General features: G+C 50.3%; 2 protein-coding genes across 5 annotated transcripts; one reads left to right on the top strand and one right to left on the bottom strand.

Annotated features, from left to right (window-relative positions):
• The first annotated feature begins 2,300 nt into the window (after positions 1-2,300).
• Positions 2,301-6,715, top strand: ZFAND2B (zinc finger AN1-type containing 2B). 3 transcript variants are annotated; one of them, XM_069104472.1, is made up of 9 exons: positions 2,301-2,606; positions 3,101-3,195; positions 4,966-5,097; positions 5,271-5,422; positions 5,663-5,758; positions 5,842-5,881; positions 5,964-6,031; positions 6,135-6,207; positions 6,423-6,715. In XM_069104472.1, exons 1-9 carry the CDS (start codon positions 2,372-2,374, stop codon positions 6,459-6,461), a joined length of 930 nt encoding a protein of 309 aa, XP_068960573.1. In that variant the 5' UTR covers positions 2,301-2,371; the 3' UTR covers positions 6,462-6,715. The 3 variants fall into 3 exon arrangements, with proteins under 3 accessions (XP_068960573.1, XP_068960572.1, XP_068960574.1); XM_069104471.1 differs by having other exon boundaries at positions 2,304-2,606; positions 6,319-6,715; XM_069104473.1 differs by lacking the exon at positions 5,663-5,758 and having other exon boundaries at positions 2,306-2,606; positions 6,319-6,715.
• A 73-nt stretch (positions 6,716-6,788) lies between these two features.
• On the bottom strand, positions 6,789-14,560 carry ABCB6 (ATP binding cassette subfamily B member 6 (LAN blood group)). Of its 2 annotated transcripts, XM_069104466.1 has the most exons (19): positions 13,820-14,560; positions 13,576-13,713; positions 13,173-13,365; positions 12,394-12,495; positions 12,038-12,221; positions 11,788-11,909; positions 11,156-11,265; positions 10,767-10,832; positions 10,540-10,665; positions 10,323-10,399; positions 10,142-10,205; positions 9,961-10,046; positions 9,685-9,742; positions 9,196-9,300; positions 8,852-9,026; positions 7,729-7,841; positions 7,454-7,548; positions 7,304-7,372; positions 6,789-7,054 (listed from the first exon to the last, which is right to left on the bottom strand). In XM_069104466.1, exons 1-19 carry the CDS (start codon positions 14,333-14,335, stop codon positions 6,919-6,921), a joined length of 2,535 nt encoding a protein of 844 aa, XP_068960567.1. In that variant the 5' UTR covers positions 14,336-14,560; the 3' UTR covers positions 6,789-6,918. The 2 variants fall into 2 exon arrangements, with proteins under 2 accessions (XP_068960567.1, XP_068960568.1); XM_069104467.1 differs by lacking the exons at positions 9,685-9,742; positions 9,961-10,046 and having other exon boundaries at positions 13,820-14,559.
• Positions 14,561-14,678: the final 118 nt, after the last annotated feature.

The raw sequence follows: 14,678 nt of genomic DNA on the forward strand, positions 1-14,678 counted from the left end.
GCTCAGCGAGTAAGAGCACCGGCTCCAGTGTCGGGATGACCTGGGGATCAAATCTGGGCTTAGATACTCAGCACCACACCCAGAAATAACTGGCTGTGTAACCTTGAGCAAGTTATTCAACGCCAATTGCTTAAAAAAAAAAGTATCTTTCTAAAGGGCCAAAGGAGGAGGAAGATAGGGAAGAAATCTAAATGATGTTAAAAATTTTTAAAAATCACAAAAAAATATATTTTTAAAAATGAAAATGGTATTGGAACTATCTCTGAGATTTAATTGACTTATGAGTCTATGACTCTTGATGTTGATGTGGCTTCTTTATCAGCTGAGTACAAAAATAATTATAAGGTACTCCATCTCTTCTCCAATGCTTGACTAACATACCATCCTGGATACAGAGGCAGGACAGCTGAGCTGAGCTGAGTTGAGTTCCATCAACATAGTGTCTTCACTATATATCCTTTATCCTGCTATGGTTAAGGAAATCTTTTTTAAACCTGTCAAATATTTCACAAATGTCTAATTTCATTTCATTATCTCACCTAAACTACCAGGAGACTAGCCTAAGTTTCCTACAACACAGGTGAAAGGCTGGTTTAAGAGATTTTCATAAGAACTCCAGAGTAGGGGCATAATAGACGAGGTAGTGTGAGAAAGCCTGACTTCTCTCTCTTTGGGATTACGCTGAATCCATGTTGCGTGAGTCAACAGTAGTAACCCTATAATAAGAGGGATTAATGATGTTTAGAGGATGGAGGAAGAAGCTAAGGGAATTCCTAATGGATCTTCTCAGTAAAGGAAAAGGATAAATTATACGTTTCAGAGAAATGACTATTAATAACCAATGATTTGGAGAGACTCAGATTTCCCTTTTATCTTTATTTCAAGACATCAGTCTCTAGACAGTGAGCTAATGTTCTCTATCCAGACTCCATTCAGGTGGAGTAGCCATTATGTTCCACTCAGGGTTGGGTGGATAACTCTGAATAGATTGCCCACTGCTGGGGCTAACTTAGAAATAAATGATGTAATCAAAGTTCAGATCCAGCCCTTCATTGTAATATTCATTCTCTCATTAACCAGAGGGCAGATATGTGGCACAGTGGATACAGCACTGGCCCAGCCTTAGACTGGCTGTGTGACATGGCTATCAGCAAGTCAGTTAACCCAGGTTGCCTCAGTTTCCTCACCTGTAAAATGGGTTGGAGAAAGAACTGAGCCTAAAATTATACTACTTATTCCCTTTTGGATTTAATGGTTTTTTAAATGGCACTTCTCTTATACTAATTATGTTCAATTTTGTATTATAATTATTAGACTATCCCTCCTAGTAAACTGCAATCTCCATGAGGGTGTAGCAACCTTTCTAGGCTTACTCTCCCAACTAACAATTGGTTTGCAAATTTGGTCCCTAGAGGTCACCTGCTACTCTTATTTCCTTTGGGTGTTAGGGATAACCCTAAGGTTTTCTGGTAGTGCCACTTATGAACCTCTACCTAGTGTGCTCCTCATATCACACAACCAGACAGCATCAATTAGCTTTAAAAAGTCAAATTTATTTAAAACATCAGTAGCTAATAATGGCTAACATTTATATATCATGCTAAGGTTTGCAAAGTGCTTGCAAATATTATATCATTTTATCTTTGTGACAACACTGGGAGATAGGTGTTTATTACCACACTTTTACAGATGAGGAAATTGAGTCACAGAGAGGAGGTGACCTTCCTAGGGTCATACACGTGGTAAGCTCAGGAGTATCTTCCAACCTTTAAAAGACAGTGGCTAGGAAAAAATGTCTTGACCTTAAAAATTGTACCCCTAGACCAGCAATGGTTAAGTGGGCAGTCAGTCTTGTGGTCCCTTCCACTCTCCTCCAGGCAGGATTCATAGTCTCCCTTGAAGAGAGATTCGGAAGCTGCTGGGGAAATCTACGCTTAGGTGCGCATCAGTCACACACCTTACATAAAGTAGACCTTCCTGGCAATCTGTGGCCCAACAACAGAACAGGCTGCTTAGAGGTTACTGAGACTTTCGTCTCTGCGAGTATTCGAGCACAGGCTGGTGGATAATAGAGAGCACCCTAGATGGGGGCTCATGACTGACGCTCAGGCTCCCATGGCCGCTCTCGTTCCTTCGGCTCGTTCGTTCACTCTTTCCGTCACTCCTAGTCCTCCCAGCCAGGGAAAGGAGACTGAAAAGCCGGGAGATTATAAGAGAAGGAGGGAGAAAAGGATAGTGAGTGGGAGGAAAGGTGGGAGGGTCAGTGGCTGGCTCGCCGCACGGGCCGGGAACGCGCCCGTAGCGGCGCGTGCGTGACGTCACCGCGCCCCGCGGCGCCGAAAGGGGGCGGAGCCGAGCCTGCAGATGCTTGATGGTCGCCGGTGGCTGGGTCTCGGGTCGGAGAGTGGTGGGTCCGGCCGAGACTGAGTGCACCAAGGCAGAGGAGCCCCCCGGGGGCGTGGTAGGTCTGCCCAGGTTTGGACCAAGCGCTATCGCTACGCTCCCTCTTCGCTTCCTCCACCCAGAGGCTCCTCCTTCCTGCGTCCGGGCCATGGAATTCCCGGACCTGGGAGCTCACTGCTCCGAACAGACCTGTCAGCGCCTGGGTGAGGGGCGGGGCCTAGAGGCCGGAACTTGGACAGGGGCGGGGCTTAGGAGCCGAATGACAAGGGGCGGGGCCTGGACTAGGGGGCAGGCCTTAAGTGCAAGCCTTGTAGTTATTGAGTTATTGAGAGAATGCAGCAGGTGGGGATCGTACTCGGGGGATGGAAGGGTAGTACCCTGAGGAAGTGTGGTGGCCAAAGAGCTTACCTGAGCCCCAAAACGAAGCTGTCATGCATTATGTCTCTCATAGATATGTGCGTGTATATACACATACACGTACGTACACATACACACATAAAATGCAGCTGGAGAGGTGGCAGAGTGAAGGAATTGGTGGCATCGGGGCATGAGAAGGGATGCGCCTAGAAAAGGGCAAGGCTGAGCTTAGCCAGGGCTGGAATGGGGGATGCCTTGCAACTCTGGGAGATCGAACCAAAAAAAGGAATTTAGGTTATCATATGAATGAGGCGTGATTTAGACCGTCCATTCCTTGCAGATTTCCTCCCTCTCAAGTGTGATGCCTGCTCTGGCATATTCTGCGCAGACCATGTGGCCTATGACCAGCATCATTGTGGCTCAGCCTACCAAAAGGTGAGTTTAGGGATGAATTGGAATTTATGCTTTTTTTGTAGGACAAGGGAGGAAGATTTAAAAAAACGAAACAAAACGGGACCATTTTGACATTCAGATTATGCTCCTTCTGCAGCATTTGACATGGTTAAACACCTCCTCCTCTTTCATGTTCCCTCTTCCCTCCACTCCTGTGATAGTTCTGGCTCTTATCTGTGGTCACGCCTGTCTCTGAGGGCTTCTTTATCCTCCCCCTCCAGAAATGTTGGCATTTTCTCCATATGCTTCGTCCCTTGATAATTTCATCTGGCCCTGTGCCTTTAGCCGTTCCTCCTGTGAGAATGGTTTCCCTATCTGCAGCCTTACATGTCCTGCTAGGTATCTTTTCCATTTTTCTCTGAGTCACCCAAGCTTAATCAGTCCTCTTTGGCTCTTCTCTCTCTAGTCCTGACATTTATTCAGTCTACAAACGCTGTCAGTTTTGCTTCTGAAATCTCTCAAGTATCTACTCCTTTCTTTTCTTATTACTCCCACTTGTTTAGACCCTCATTGCTATTCCACTGACCTAATTGGTCGTTGCCTCCATTATCTTCTCACTCTACCAACCTACTCCATGTTTTGCCAGGTAAATCTTTCCTAAAGTTTATTAGTAACCATGTGTTTCCCATAGCTCAGTCACTTCCTCATTTTCTGACATTCAAAAACCCTCCAACCTGCTTTTCTAGTCTTGAATTATCTGACCTATCCTGGACTTTGCCACTTATGGGTTAGATTGCCTTCCCTTCAAGTACCCAGATAAGATGCTACTTCCTACATGAAAATTTAATTAATATCTTCTAAATTCTTTTTTTGCTTTTTGGAGAAGGGAAAGTAGGGCAGTTGGGACTAAATGACTTGCCCAAGGTCACACAGCTAGTTTTTGTGTCAAGTATCTGAGGCCAGAATTGAACTCAGGTCCTCCTGACTCCAGGGCCGGTACTCAAGCCTCCCCTATCTTCTAAATTCTTAAAGATCTTATATATCTTTTATGGCACTACTCAAATTTGTCTTGCAATTTGTTCATATGTTTATGGTTCATTATTCATGTCATAATAGCCAGCGTTTATACAGTGATTTGAGGTTTACAAAGATTATCTCATTTGATCCACACAATTACCTTGGGAATTAGGTGCTATTATTTTCCCTATTTTATAGATGAGGAAACTGAGGCAAAAAGTGAAGTGACTTGCCCAGGGTCACATAGCTTGTATCTGAGACCATATTTGAACTCAGGACTTTCAGACTCCAGGTCCAGTGCTCTCCCCACTACACCCCCAGACACTTGTCATATTTCTTGAGGATAGGTGTCTCCATGTATACCTAGTATAGTTTGTCATACATAGTAGGTGCCCAATAAATATACATTAAATGAATCTCCTTACTTTATCTAAGCTTCAGGCTATGCCATGGCTGTTGTTTTTGATAAAAGAAGTTAGAGGGAAGGATTCCCAGGATCCACTTTTCATATCCTGGGGCTTTATTAGACAGTATTTTTTTTTTTTTAGTTTTTTTATTTATAAAGCAATCGGGGTTAAGTAACTTGCTCAAGGTTACACGGCCAGGTGTTTCTGGGTGGGTGCCAAGTGTCTGAGCCCGGGATTCGATCTCCAGGTTTTCTCAACACTGGAGCCGGAGCTCTTACTCGCTGTGCTACCTGGCCGCCCCATATTAGACAGTCTTGATTGCCAGAAATGTAGTAGGATAAACAGTGATAGCCAAGATGTGCATTTCCTCTCTTCTTCCTGGCTGTAGGATGTACAGGTGCCTGTATGCCCACTGTGCAACGTACCAGTGCCTGTGGCAAGAGGGGAATCTCCGGACCGTGCAGTGGGGGAGCACATTGACAGGGACTGTCGCTCTGACCCAGCACAACGCAAACGCAAGGTGAGGGCCTTCTGCTAGCTCTTCACCTGTGCAGCAACCACTGACTTTTTTGCAACTAATAGGAAGGCCTGGGAGGTTTGAGAAGGCTGGCTTTTTAGGTGACAGTCAGGAATGGTTGGGTAGGAAAAAAAGAGGTCGTTTTTGTTGTAGACTGTCTTCATCTGCCCCATTAGATCTTTACCAATAAGTGTAGCCGTCCTGGCTGCCGGCAACGGGAAATGATGGAGCTGACTTGTGAACGGTGTGGCCGAAACTTCTGTCTCAAGCACAGGCACCCGCTAGACCATGAGTGCTCTGGGAACAGAATGCCTTCTGGCCAGCCTGGGTAACTCTAGGAGTGTGCTTTTCCTACCATGAATTTGGGAATTGCCCTGTATCTCCCGTTGGGTTGGAATCCCTTAGTGTCTCCCTAGAACTACAGCCCCCCACCCAGTCTGGTGGAGGAAACCCTTTGTGTTCCCTTGGGTTGCTTGCTATCATCTCCACCTCCCGATAACTCCCCGAAGAGGGAACTGGAAGGGGATTTGTTCCTGGGCTGTACGTAGAAGGTATCTCTCCCCTGCAGACTGGCTGCTATCTCCAGGGCCCAGGGCTCAGGTTCTAGCACAACCCCAGTCCCTGACCCAGGGTCAGGGAGGACCTCACCCCCTTCTCAGAGCAGGTACGTATATCTCTCCCTTCTCCCTGACCTTGCTTCTCATCTATGCTTCCATCCCCATGCTGGTTTTTTCTCCTTTCTCTTAGAGTTGCTGAGTCACCGACTCATGCCTTGCAGAATGGCCTGGTGAGTTTAGACAGGAACAGAGGAGGGGAAATTGAATGGGTGGTGAATGAGAGAAGGCTGGATAATCTGTCTTTCTCTATAGAGTGAAGACGAAGCCCTCCAGCAAGCCCTGATCCTGTCTCTGACTGAGGCCAAGCCTGTCGCTCCTAGGTACCTGCTATGAGGAGAATTGGGAAGGTGGTAGAGGTGGAGGAGCTGAGTTTGGGGATGAAAGGGCTAATGATACTGTCTCAAGCTGACTCTTTACTCTCAGTACTCAAGAGGAAGAAGACTTAGCTCTGGCCCAAGCCTTGTCAGCCAGTGAAGAGGAATACCGAAAACAGCAGGTATTGTGCTACACAGGATCAGAAAGGGTGGGCTTTCTTCATAGGCTCTACCCTAGGGATACCCTAACTCTGCCCCTCCCTCTTTTTCTCTCTCTCCTTTCCCTGCTCCAGGCCCAGAGCCGAAGCCTGAAACCCTCCAACTGCAGCCTTTGCTAGGGCCCTGGGAGTGGGGAGGGAAGCTCGGCTGAGAGGGGCTGTGGCCCTCACACTTCCAGGGTCCCCTGGAAGAGGCCAGAAGCTCAGAACAAGAATGACAATGGGAATCCAGAGCTGGAAGTGAGGGAGACCACACCAGGAGTGCCTCTGAGTTCAAGGTGGCAGGAATCTCTACTGTTTAGCCATGTCTGGGGATAGGTGGAATTTGCCTTGGAGAGAAGCAGCCATCCTCTCATCTCTTTTTCCTTCTGTGTCCTCCATGGAGGGGTCATCCCTGGAGCTGTCACCTCTGCCCCTGATTGGTGGGCAGGCAGAAAGGACTTGGAAAGGAATAAAGCATCTTACCAAACAATGGCACCCTTCTGCTTATAACTGTCTTTCTCTTTCCTGGGAGGGTATAGGAGAACAAGCTTAGAGTCTCTAGCTCAGGTTTCACTCCATATTTATTTCTGAGGTCCCATTTCCCCTGCTGAGTGAGGTATTCCCACAAGTGTACCCCAAGAACAGGGTAAAGTGGGATGGCCGTACTGAGGGAGGTGCTTCCCCCAGCCTTTCTTAGGGTCCTGGGGGCTGCGGATCCCCTTTCGGTGGCTGGCTGTTTGTGATTTCCGTTGCTTCTTCATCCTGTCCCTGCTGCTGCAGGTGCCACATGTCAGCATATACCCCTCCTCGGGCCAGCAAGGCCTCGTGCCTAGGACAGGGAGGAAAAGAATAAAGGTCACAGTTGTTTAGTACTTAATCATCTTGTCCCACGGATCCCTCCCTTTTCTTGAGTCCCCAAGAATGATATTAGGAAGGAGATTCCACAGTTAATGTGTTAGTTGGTGCTGCTGAACTCTTTTTCCTCGAGATTTTCAACTCTGTTAAAAGGGGTGGCTTGATGGGGAGGGGAGGGATATAGCTGCAAAACAAACACATCGATAAAAAATATGATCTTTACCTTCCTCTTTCTACAATGCAACCATCCTTGAGCACTAGAATCTGGTCAGCATTGATCACTGTAGATAGCCTGGGAAGTCAGAGATACTAGTGAGCAGAGTCCCCTCCCCCCAGGAAGAGTGCCCATCTCCCACTGACCCCAGTTCCATACCTGTGTGCTACCACGATGGTAGTGCGCAGGGCACAGACTTTGGCCAGGGAAGCCTGGATGGCCCTCTCAGTCGATGTGTCCAGCGCTGACGTTGCCTACAGACAAGAAGCTGGCACACTAATCTCTGCCAGACTGATTTTAGGGAAGCTGCCCAAAGAGGCTGGGGCTTTTGTGATAGGAAGGAATACTGAGTGGGCTGGTGAGTCATGGAGAGGACAGGGCAAGGACAAAAAAGGACTTTGGGCTAAGGGTCAAGGGCCATCTAGGAGTCTTACCTCATCCAGAAGAATGATGTCTGGAGCCTTGAGGATGGTGCGGGCAATGGCCACACGCTGCTTCTCCCCTCCACTCAGCTTCAGCCCTCGCTCACCTACCTGGGTCTCATAGCCTGCAGACACCCCCGGCCTGCCTCTGGTCAGTGTTCCGCTTTCCCCAGAGGCAGAACTGTGTCTCTCATGATGCCCACAGTGGAGAAGAACCAGAGCAGGGTTGGGCCTGGGCCAAGGTCTTGCCCCTCCTCTCACCCTTTCCTCCCTTCTCCTGCCACGATGGCTGACATGCTGTTCCCACAACACAGCACTTGGTCTGTCCTCCTTGCTGAGAATGATTCCCCACCTCATCTGTTCCTCGTCATGTCCCTGAATCCCTTCAAGACTCCGCTCACTCTGTATTTATCTTGTATCTATCTGGGCATTTAAACATTGTTTTCCCCCTTATAATGTGAATTCCTTGAAGCAGGAATTTTTTTTTTTATTTAATAGCCATAATACTCAGAAATATTCACATAGCACTTATTATGTGTCAGAAGTAGATAGGTGGGGCCATATAGTGCCAGGCCTGGAGTCACAAAGACTCATCTTCATGAATTCAAATCTGACCTCAGACATTTCATGCCTGTGTGACCCTGGGCAAGTCACTTAACTCTATCTACCCCAGTTTCCTCATCTGTAAAATGGCTGGGGAAAAAAATGACAAATCGCTCTAATATCTTTGCCAATAAAACCCCAAATGGGGTCATGAGGAGTTGGACACAATTGAACAACTAAATGTGCCAGGCCCTGGGCTAAGCATTTATAATTATTACTTCATGATCCTCACAACAACCCTGGAAGGTAGGACTTATTGTTATCTCCATTTTACAGATAAGGAAACTGAGGTAAATGGGTTTGTGACTTGCTCAGAGGTCAGATATGAACTCAGGTCTTCCCAATTCTAGGCCCAGCCCTCTTTCCACTACACCACCTATACCAGCACTTAGCACAATGCCTGGAACATAGAAAATACTAATAAAGCCCGAGGACTCACAACAATGAAGAAAAGCAGGGGGGTGGTAAAGCCCTTTAGTGGCTAAGAAGGTGGAGGGCTGGGCAGGGGTCAGTTCTGGGGAAGGACTCCCACCTTCAGGGAAGGCCAGGATGGCATCGTGGATCCCAGCAGCCTGGGCAGCAGTTTCCACCTCAGAGTCTGAAGCCATGACTCGGCCATATCGAATGTTGTTAGCAATAGTGTCATTGAAGAGGACTGTGTCCTGAGGCACGACTCCAATATGGGAACGAAGTGAAGACTGCGTCACCTGAAGCCAAGAGAATGGTTATCCTGACTGTCAAGGCCTTGGTCACTCTGGGGCTGGGAAGGTTAAGGTCCACCTTGTTCCTAGTCAGACAATGCCTCTAACCACTTCCCTGGGAACCCAATAGGAAATGACCTCTAGCCTCTGTTATAGGTCCCTCTTCTGCACTCACCTGTGAAATGTCCTGTCCATCTATGCGGATGTGTCCAGAGCTGATGTCATAGAAACGAAACAGTAGGCGCAGGACAGTGCTCTTTCCTGCCCCTGAGGGCCCCACCTGTCATGTAAGAAGTGACAGAAACACACTGAGCCCCACAGAAGACACCAGACCCACCCTGACTGCCACCCCCTGCCCCTACTCACAATCCTGTGACTTCTCCATTCCCCTCTCAGGAGACCCACACAAATTCTGTCCTGTTCCCACCCAACATATCTAGACCCCAGGAGGGAATCAGGGACTATGTACTCTCAGGAAGGGCTTTCTTCATCACAACCTGGTGAACAGGTTTGTATTATTCTCATTTTACAAATGTGGAAAATGAGGCTTGGAGAGGAGGCAGTGTGGTTTGGAGTCAGGACCTGTTTTTCCACTGTACCACACTGGATAAGGCTAAGGAAAAAGGGGTGAGGCAAGGGAAAAAGAGGGTACATCTCTCCTTACCAAGGCTAGTGTCTGTCCAGGCATCACAGCAAAGGAGATATCTTGTAAAGTCTCCCGCCTGGGAGAACAGAGATGGTTAGCTATTGGGTCATAACCTTCTCACTTCACTCCTCCCCTCTCTCCCTTAAAGAGAGAAGATAGGGGCAGAAAATGCCAATGAGGAGAGTACTGGTTAGGGATTCCGTGGGGATGGGGGAAGAGCTAGAGCATCTCCCTTTCGGTGCAGGGGGATGGAGTTAGGACATCAGTGTTGAGGAGCTGTGGGAGGTCCCTTACCCATCTGTGTAGCTGAAATGCACGTTCTCAAACTCAATGTATCCTCTCTGAAACTGCAAGGGTGGGGCCCCCGGGATATCCTTCACCTAAGAACACCATGAACATAGCTATGGCTACAGGACTCCCTTTGCAGAGCCATGGTGACTGTTCCCCATCCCTCAGTCTAGTTCACTCTACTCACTTCAGCTTCTTCCTTCAGCAAATCAAACATGTTCTCCATGTCAATAAAATTGGTCTGAATCATCCTGGGAGAGGGAAGGTGATATGTTGGGAGAGAAGGAAAGGAGCAGAGAAAAGGAGAGAGGGATGATGAAAGATGTGACCAAGACAGCAAAGGGTCTGGGGGCCAGGGATTACGCTACCTGTAGTAAGTGCCAAACCAGTTGAGAGGCATGTAGAGCTGTATGATGTAGGTGCCAAACAGCACAAAATCTCCGACCTTTAGACAACAAGTGGAAAAGGTATAATGAGCAAGGAAGCTATCTCCCAATTATCTAACCTGTTTCCCACCTACCACCTAGACAGAACCTCCCCTTCTGCCTCTCTCTCCACATTCCTCCTCCCTGAAGCCTCACTCACCTGGAGCTGCTGCTGACTGACAAAGTAGGCACAGAGGAGAGAACCAGCCAGGAGCCCAAGCCCAATAACCAGATTCTGGGTCTGGTTTAGCAAAACCAGTGATGCATTCGACTTCCATTCCAAACTCTGAGGAGGGGTGACAGAAGGAGGAGGTGTGTCACGTGCCCACGGAGCCCACATGCTGCTCCTGTCATCCCTGGGGTCCCACTGAGTGCTCAGAGCCTCACCTGGTACTTGATGATAGCTTCTTTATATCGCTCCACCTCGTAACTTTCTGCATTGTAGTATTTCACCTATGAAGGTCAAAACCTGCTGTAGCACCTGGTGCCTTTGCTCTAGGCCCCACCAATGCTTCCCAGTCACACCCACCAACCACGGAATAGAACGTGGTAGGAGATACAAATTGGAAGGGACCCTACAAGTCATTTATCTAGTCCAATTCCCTCATTTTAGATGAGGAAACCTAAGCCTAGAGGTGAGGTGACTCGTCTGCAGCTACGCAAGAATGAAGGAACAGAGCCAGACTGGAGGCCGGCTCTTCCCAACACTGCCATCATCCCAGGCTCCAGGACTTGCTGACTCCACATGTACAGTCCTGAGTGCTAAGCCCCATTACCGTCTCGAAGTTGAGCAGAGAGTCCACTGCTCGAGCTCGGGTCGCATTCTCCTGTGTATTCATATCACGGCGAAACTTGGTTCTCCACTCAGTGACTAAAATCGTCAAGGCTGGAGGGTGGTAGGAGTAGTTGGGGGAGGGGAGAAGATACAGCAGTTTCCCCAGCAAGTCAGGACAGGATCAGCCAAGTGTATTTACCACTTATCACACGATTAAAATGATTACAGGGTGAGCTGATGCCTCACAAAAGGCACTAAGCAGACATGGCTGTGTCTTTGCATATCCCACCCGCCAATGGCATCTCACACATTTACTGAGCACCTTTTATATTTTTTGAGTAATTTTATGGGGCCAGAGCCAAGACGGTGGAGTAAACATAATTTCATGAAAGAACAAACACATGCTGTTTGCGAATTGATTCTCCTTGACCCTGGGCCTGCACCAGACTTAACAGCAAAAAGTATTCATTATCTCTCTCCTCACAACTCCATCCCTGAATTCAACTGATGACCATCAGGAAAATCACAGTGAAGGTCATGGTGACTTTCCTCATTAGTAAGTAGTAAGATCCTATCGGCAATCATTGGCCCTTCCCCCCCCATTCAACCTTGACTCAAGGAATGGGAACTCACTGAGGTAGAGGGTCATGCATACGAAGACGATGAGGCCAAACCAGGCATTGAAAAACATGCTGAAGTAGATGATGCCAATGATAATGTCAGCCAAGGTTGGTAAGATGTTAAATATCAGGTAGCTGCCAAATGGGGACAAAGAGAGTGAAGGATGGAGGGAGAGGGAGGAGGCAGTCCCAAATCCCTGCCCTGCTTCTCCCAGGATTCTCTCTCTATCCTTTCTTCCTTCGAATCCTGCCCATATCTCTACCTGAGCAGCCCAGTGACACTTGCTGTGCCTCGGTCAACAATTCGGAGCACTTCCCCTGTCCGTCGTCCCAGGTGCCAACGCAGAGCCAGCCCATGCAAATGGGTGAAAAGGCGCAGCTCTACTTGACGTGCTGTGAATTGCTGTACCCGGATCCATAAGAACGTTCGTAGGTTGCTCACAAATCCTGGAGAGGAACATGCACATGAGATGAGATGGCCTGAAGCCAGGAAGTAGGGTATATTTATTTTTCAAAAAACCCCCATGAAACTGAGTTCAAGGGAGGAGGAAAGGACAATCATGGAGGGCAGTTTGTGGCTCCTAAAACAGGGGGGAGGTTCAGAGGGTAACTACTGTACCAGTACTGCCAGTGCCGCCCCCTTGCAAGAACTTGAGGAGGACGTAAGTGCAGACAATCCAGGCCAGAGAGCTCCAAGGGGCCTTTGCAGTTAGTGCATTCACTATGGAAAAACAAAGTCAGTACCCATTGGTAGCCACTCTAGGGGAAATGTCTTGAGAAACTGGCTATTCCTGCCTCCCCACCACCCTGGTGTTAGGAGGGGCTCCCTGTTATCCTCCTCTTCCAAGTTATTATCACAAGGATTCTTCCTCACCATCTAATGTAGGACCAGGACTCCATTCCTACCCTATATTCTAAACGTACTCGATGCATCTGTTGCCCTTGTGCCCAAATGCCTTCACCCATATCATTTTTTCTGCTTCAGGTATCCTCTCCACTAATAATGATCATTTTTCAATTCAAATTCGCCCTCTTCCATGAAGACTTCTCTGGTCTTCATAGGCACAACTGATCTCTCCCTCCTCTAGATCCCCACACCCCTCCTTGATCCGCTTTTGCAAGAAATAGTAGGTGTTTGGTACAGGTTTCTAGAACCGGAACTGACCAACACGTTCGGTTCAATTCACTTCCACAATTAAATGCCCACTACTTGCCAAATGCAGTAGAATCAAAGAAAGCTTAATTGGCCCTGGGGGAAGCCAGGATGTATATGTGTGTGTGTAAGACAGAGAGGTACACAGAAAAGTATGATACAACGGGGCAGAGAACATTAGAAATACTGGTGGGGAGGGGGAGAGGAGGCGCACCACCCCACTCTCTCCCTAGGCCTCCCCTCACCAATGTCCCTGTAACAGATCGGGACCAGCACATTAAGTCCACGCTCCAAGCCCATGAGGGCCAGGCAAACTAGCACAAGGAGCTGCAGAGCAGGGCTTCCCCTGGGCCACAGGTAGCTACTCAGCAGCCGGAGCTTCCGACCGAGATCTCGCCAAGTGGAAGGGCGTCTGGAGGAGCCTGTGGTTGGCAAAGGCTGTGGAGGGAGAGTTTGGGATTCAGGGTCGGCAGGAGGGCTAAACTCGGGAAGGCGGGAGATAAAGCTCGGCCCGGGGAAGGGTATCTGCAGCCCCCCTGCCTCTCCTCTGCTTGGGGGCGCCCCGGCAGTGACCGTTCGCAGGCTGCTTGGAAGGGCCCAGCCTCAGGGGAACACGAGGCGCCCGGGGGTTCAGGGGCGTGGGTGCACCTGGCTGCTTTCCACGTCGCGCTCCTCTCCATTGACCTGCAAGGCATAGGTGGGGCGCCGCAGCCCGGGGGCCCAGAGCCCCAAGGCCAGGAGCCCCAAGAAGACCAGGTAGCGCAGCACCCACAGGCCGAACTGCACCTGGAACAGACAGACACGCGCTGGAGCTGGAGGGAAGCGCCGAGCCCCGAGTCACGGTGAGTCAGCACTCCAGCCCCTTCCAGCCCTGCCCAGGGAGCTGCCCCACCTGCTGCCCCTGGCTACGCCGGGACCACCACCACAGCGGGCTGTTCCAGGAGACCAGGGCCAGATTCTCGGCTGCCAACGCCGCGGCCCACAGCAGGAGGAGGACGGCGCTGTGCCCGGCCCGGCCCGCGGCCGACGTCCGCTCCAGCAGCTGCAGTGCCAGCGCGCAGGCCCCGGCGGCGGCCCCCAGCAGGCCCCCGAGCAGCACGTAGCCCGGGAGCAGGGCGCTGGATGGGGCCGTCGCCCGGGCGGTCAGCGCCGCCAGGGGCAGCAGCGGCTGCAGCCCGCCCAGCAGCAGCTGCAGCCCCGGCAACAGGCCCCGCGCGGCCCGGCCCGGCCCCGACCCCGAGGCCGGCTGGGCCCGCGGTGCGCACAGCCGCAGGCCCAGGGCCATGGTCCCCAGCCCCAGGAGTGCGGCGGGCGCCGTGGTGAAGAAGAAGCAGGGGCTCAGGCCGCCGTTCGTCCAGCGCGGGCTCAGCGGCCCCTCGGCCCCGCAATAGCTGTCCAGCCTCGGCATGGCCGGGCCCCGTCGTTCAGCGACAACGCATGCGTCTGGGTCCTGGGCCCGGGTCTCCCCCGGGTCGCGCTCCCACTTCGGCCTTGCCCACCCACCCTAGCCGCCTCCCGGGACTGTCCCGCCCGGACCCGGGCGGGCGAGGCTCGGCACCTCGGGTCGCCACGACCCGTCGCCCCACCCCCAGGTTCCGTTAGAGACGTCCTATTGGCTAATTCTGCCGGAGGGGTGGAGGTCACACTGCACGCGGCGGAACCAAAATAAGGAGAGGAGAAAGGCAACGCTGCGTCACGTGATGGAGCTAGCCTAGAGCCTGGGTATCCCGGATGTGAAAACCGACCGATCG

The sequence above is a fragment of the Petaurus breviceps genome, unplaced genomic scaffold, assembly GCF_028583685.1.
Source record: "Petaurus breviceps papuanus isolate PSGF00001 unplaced genomic scaffold, PetGlider_PUasm1.0 688, whole genome shotgun sequence".
Classification (NCBI taxonomy): Eukaryota; Metazoa; Chordata; class Mammalia; order Diprotodontia; family Petauridae; genus Petaurus; species Petaurus breviceps.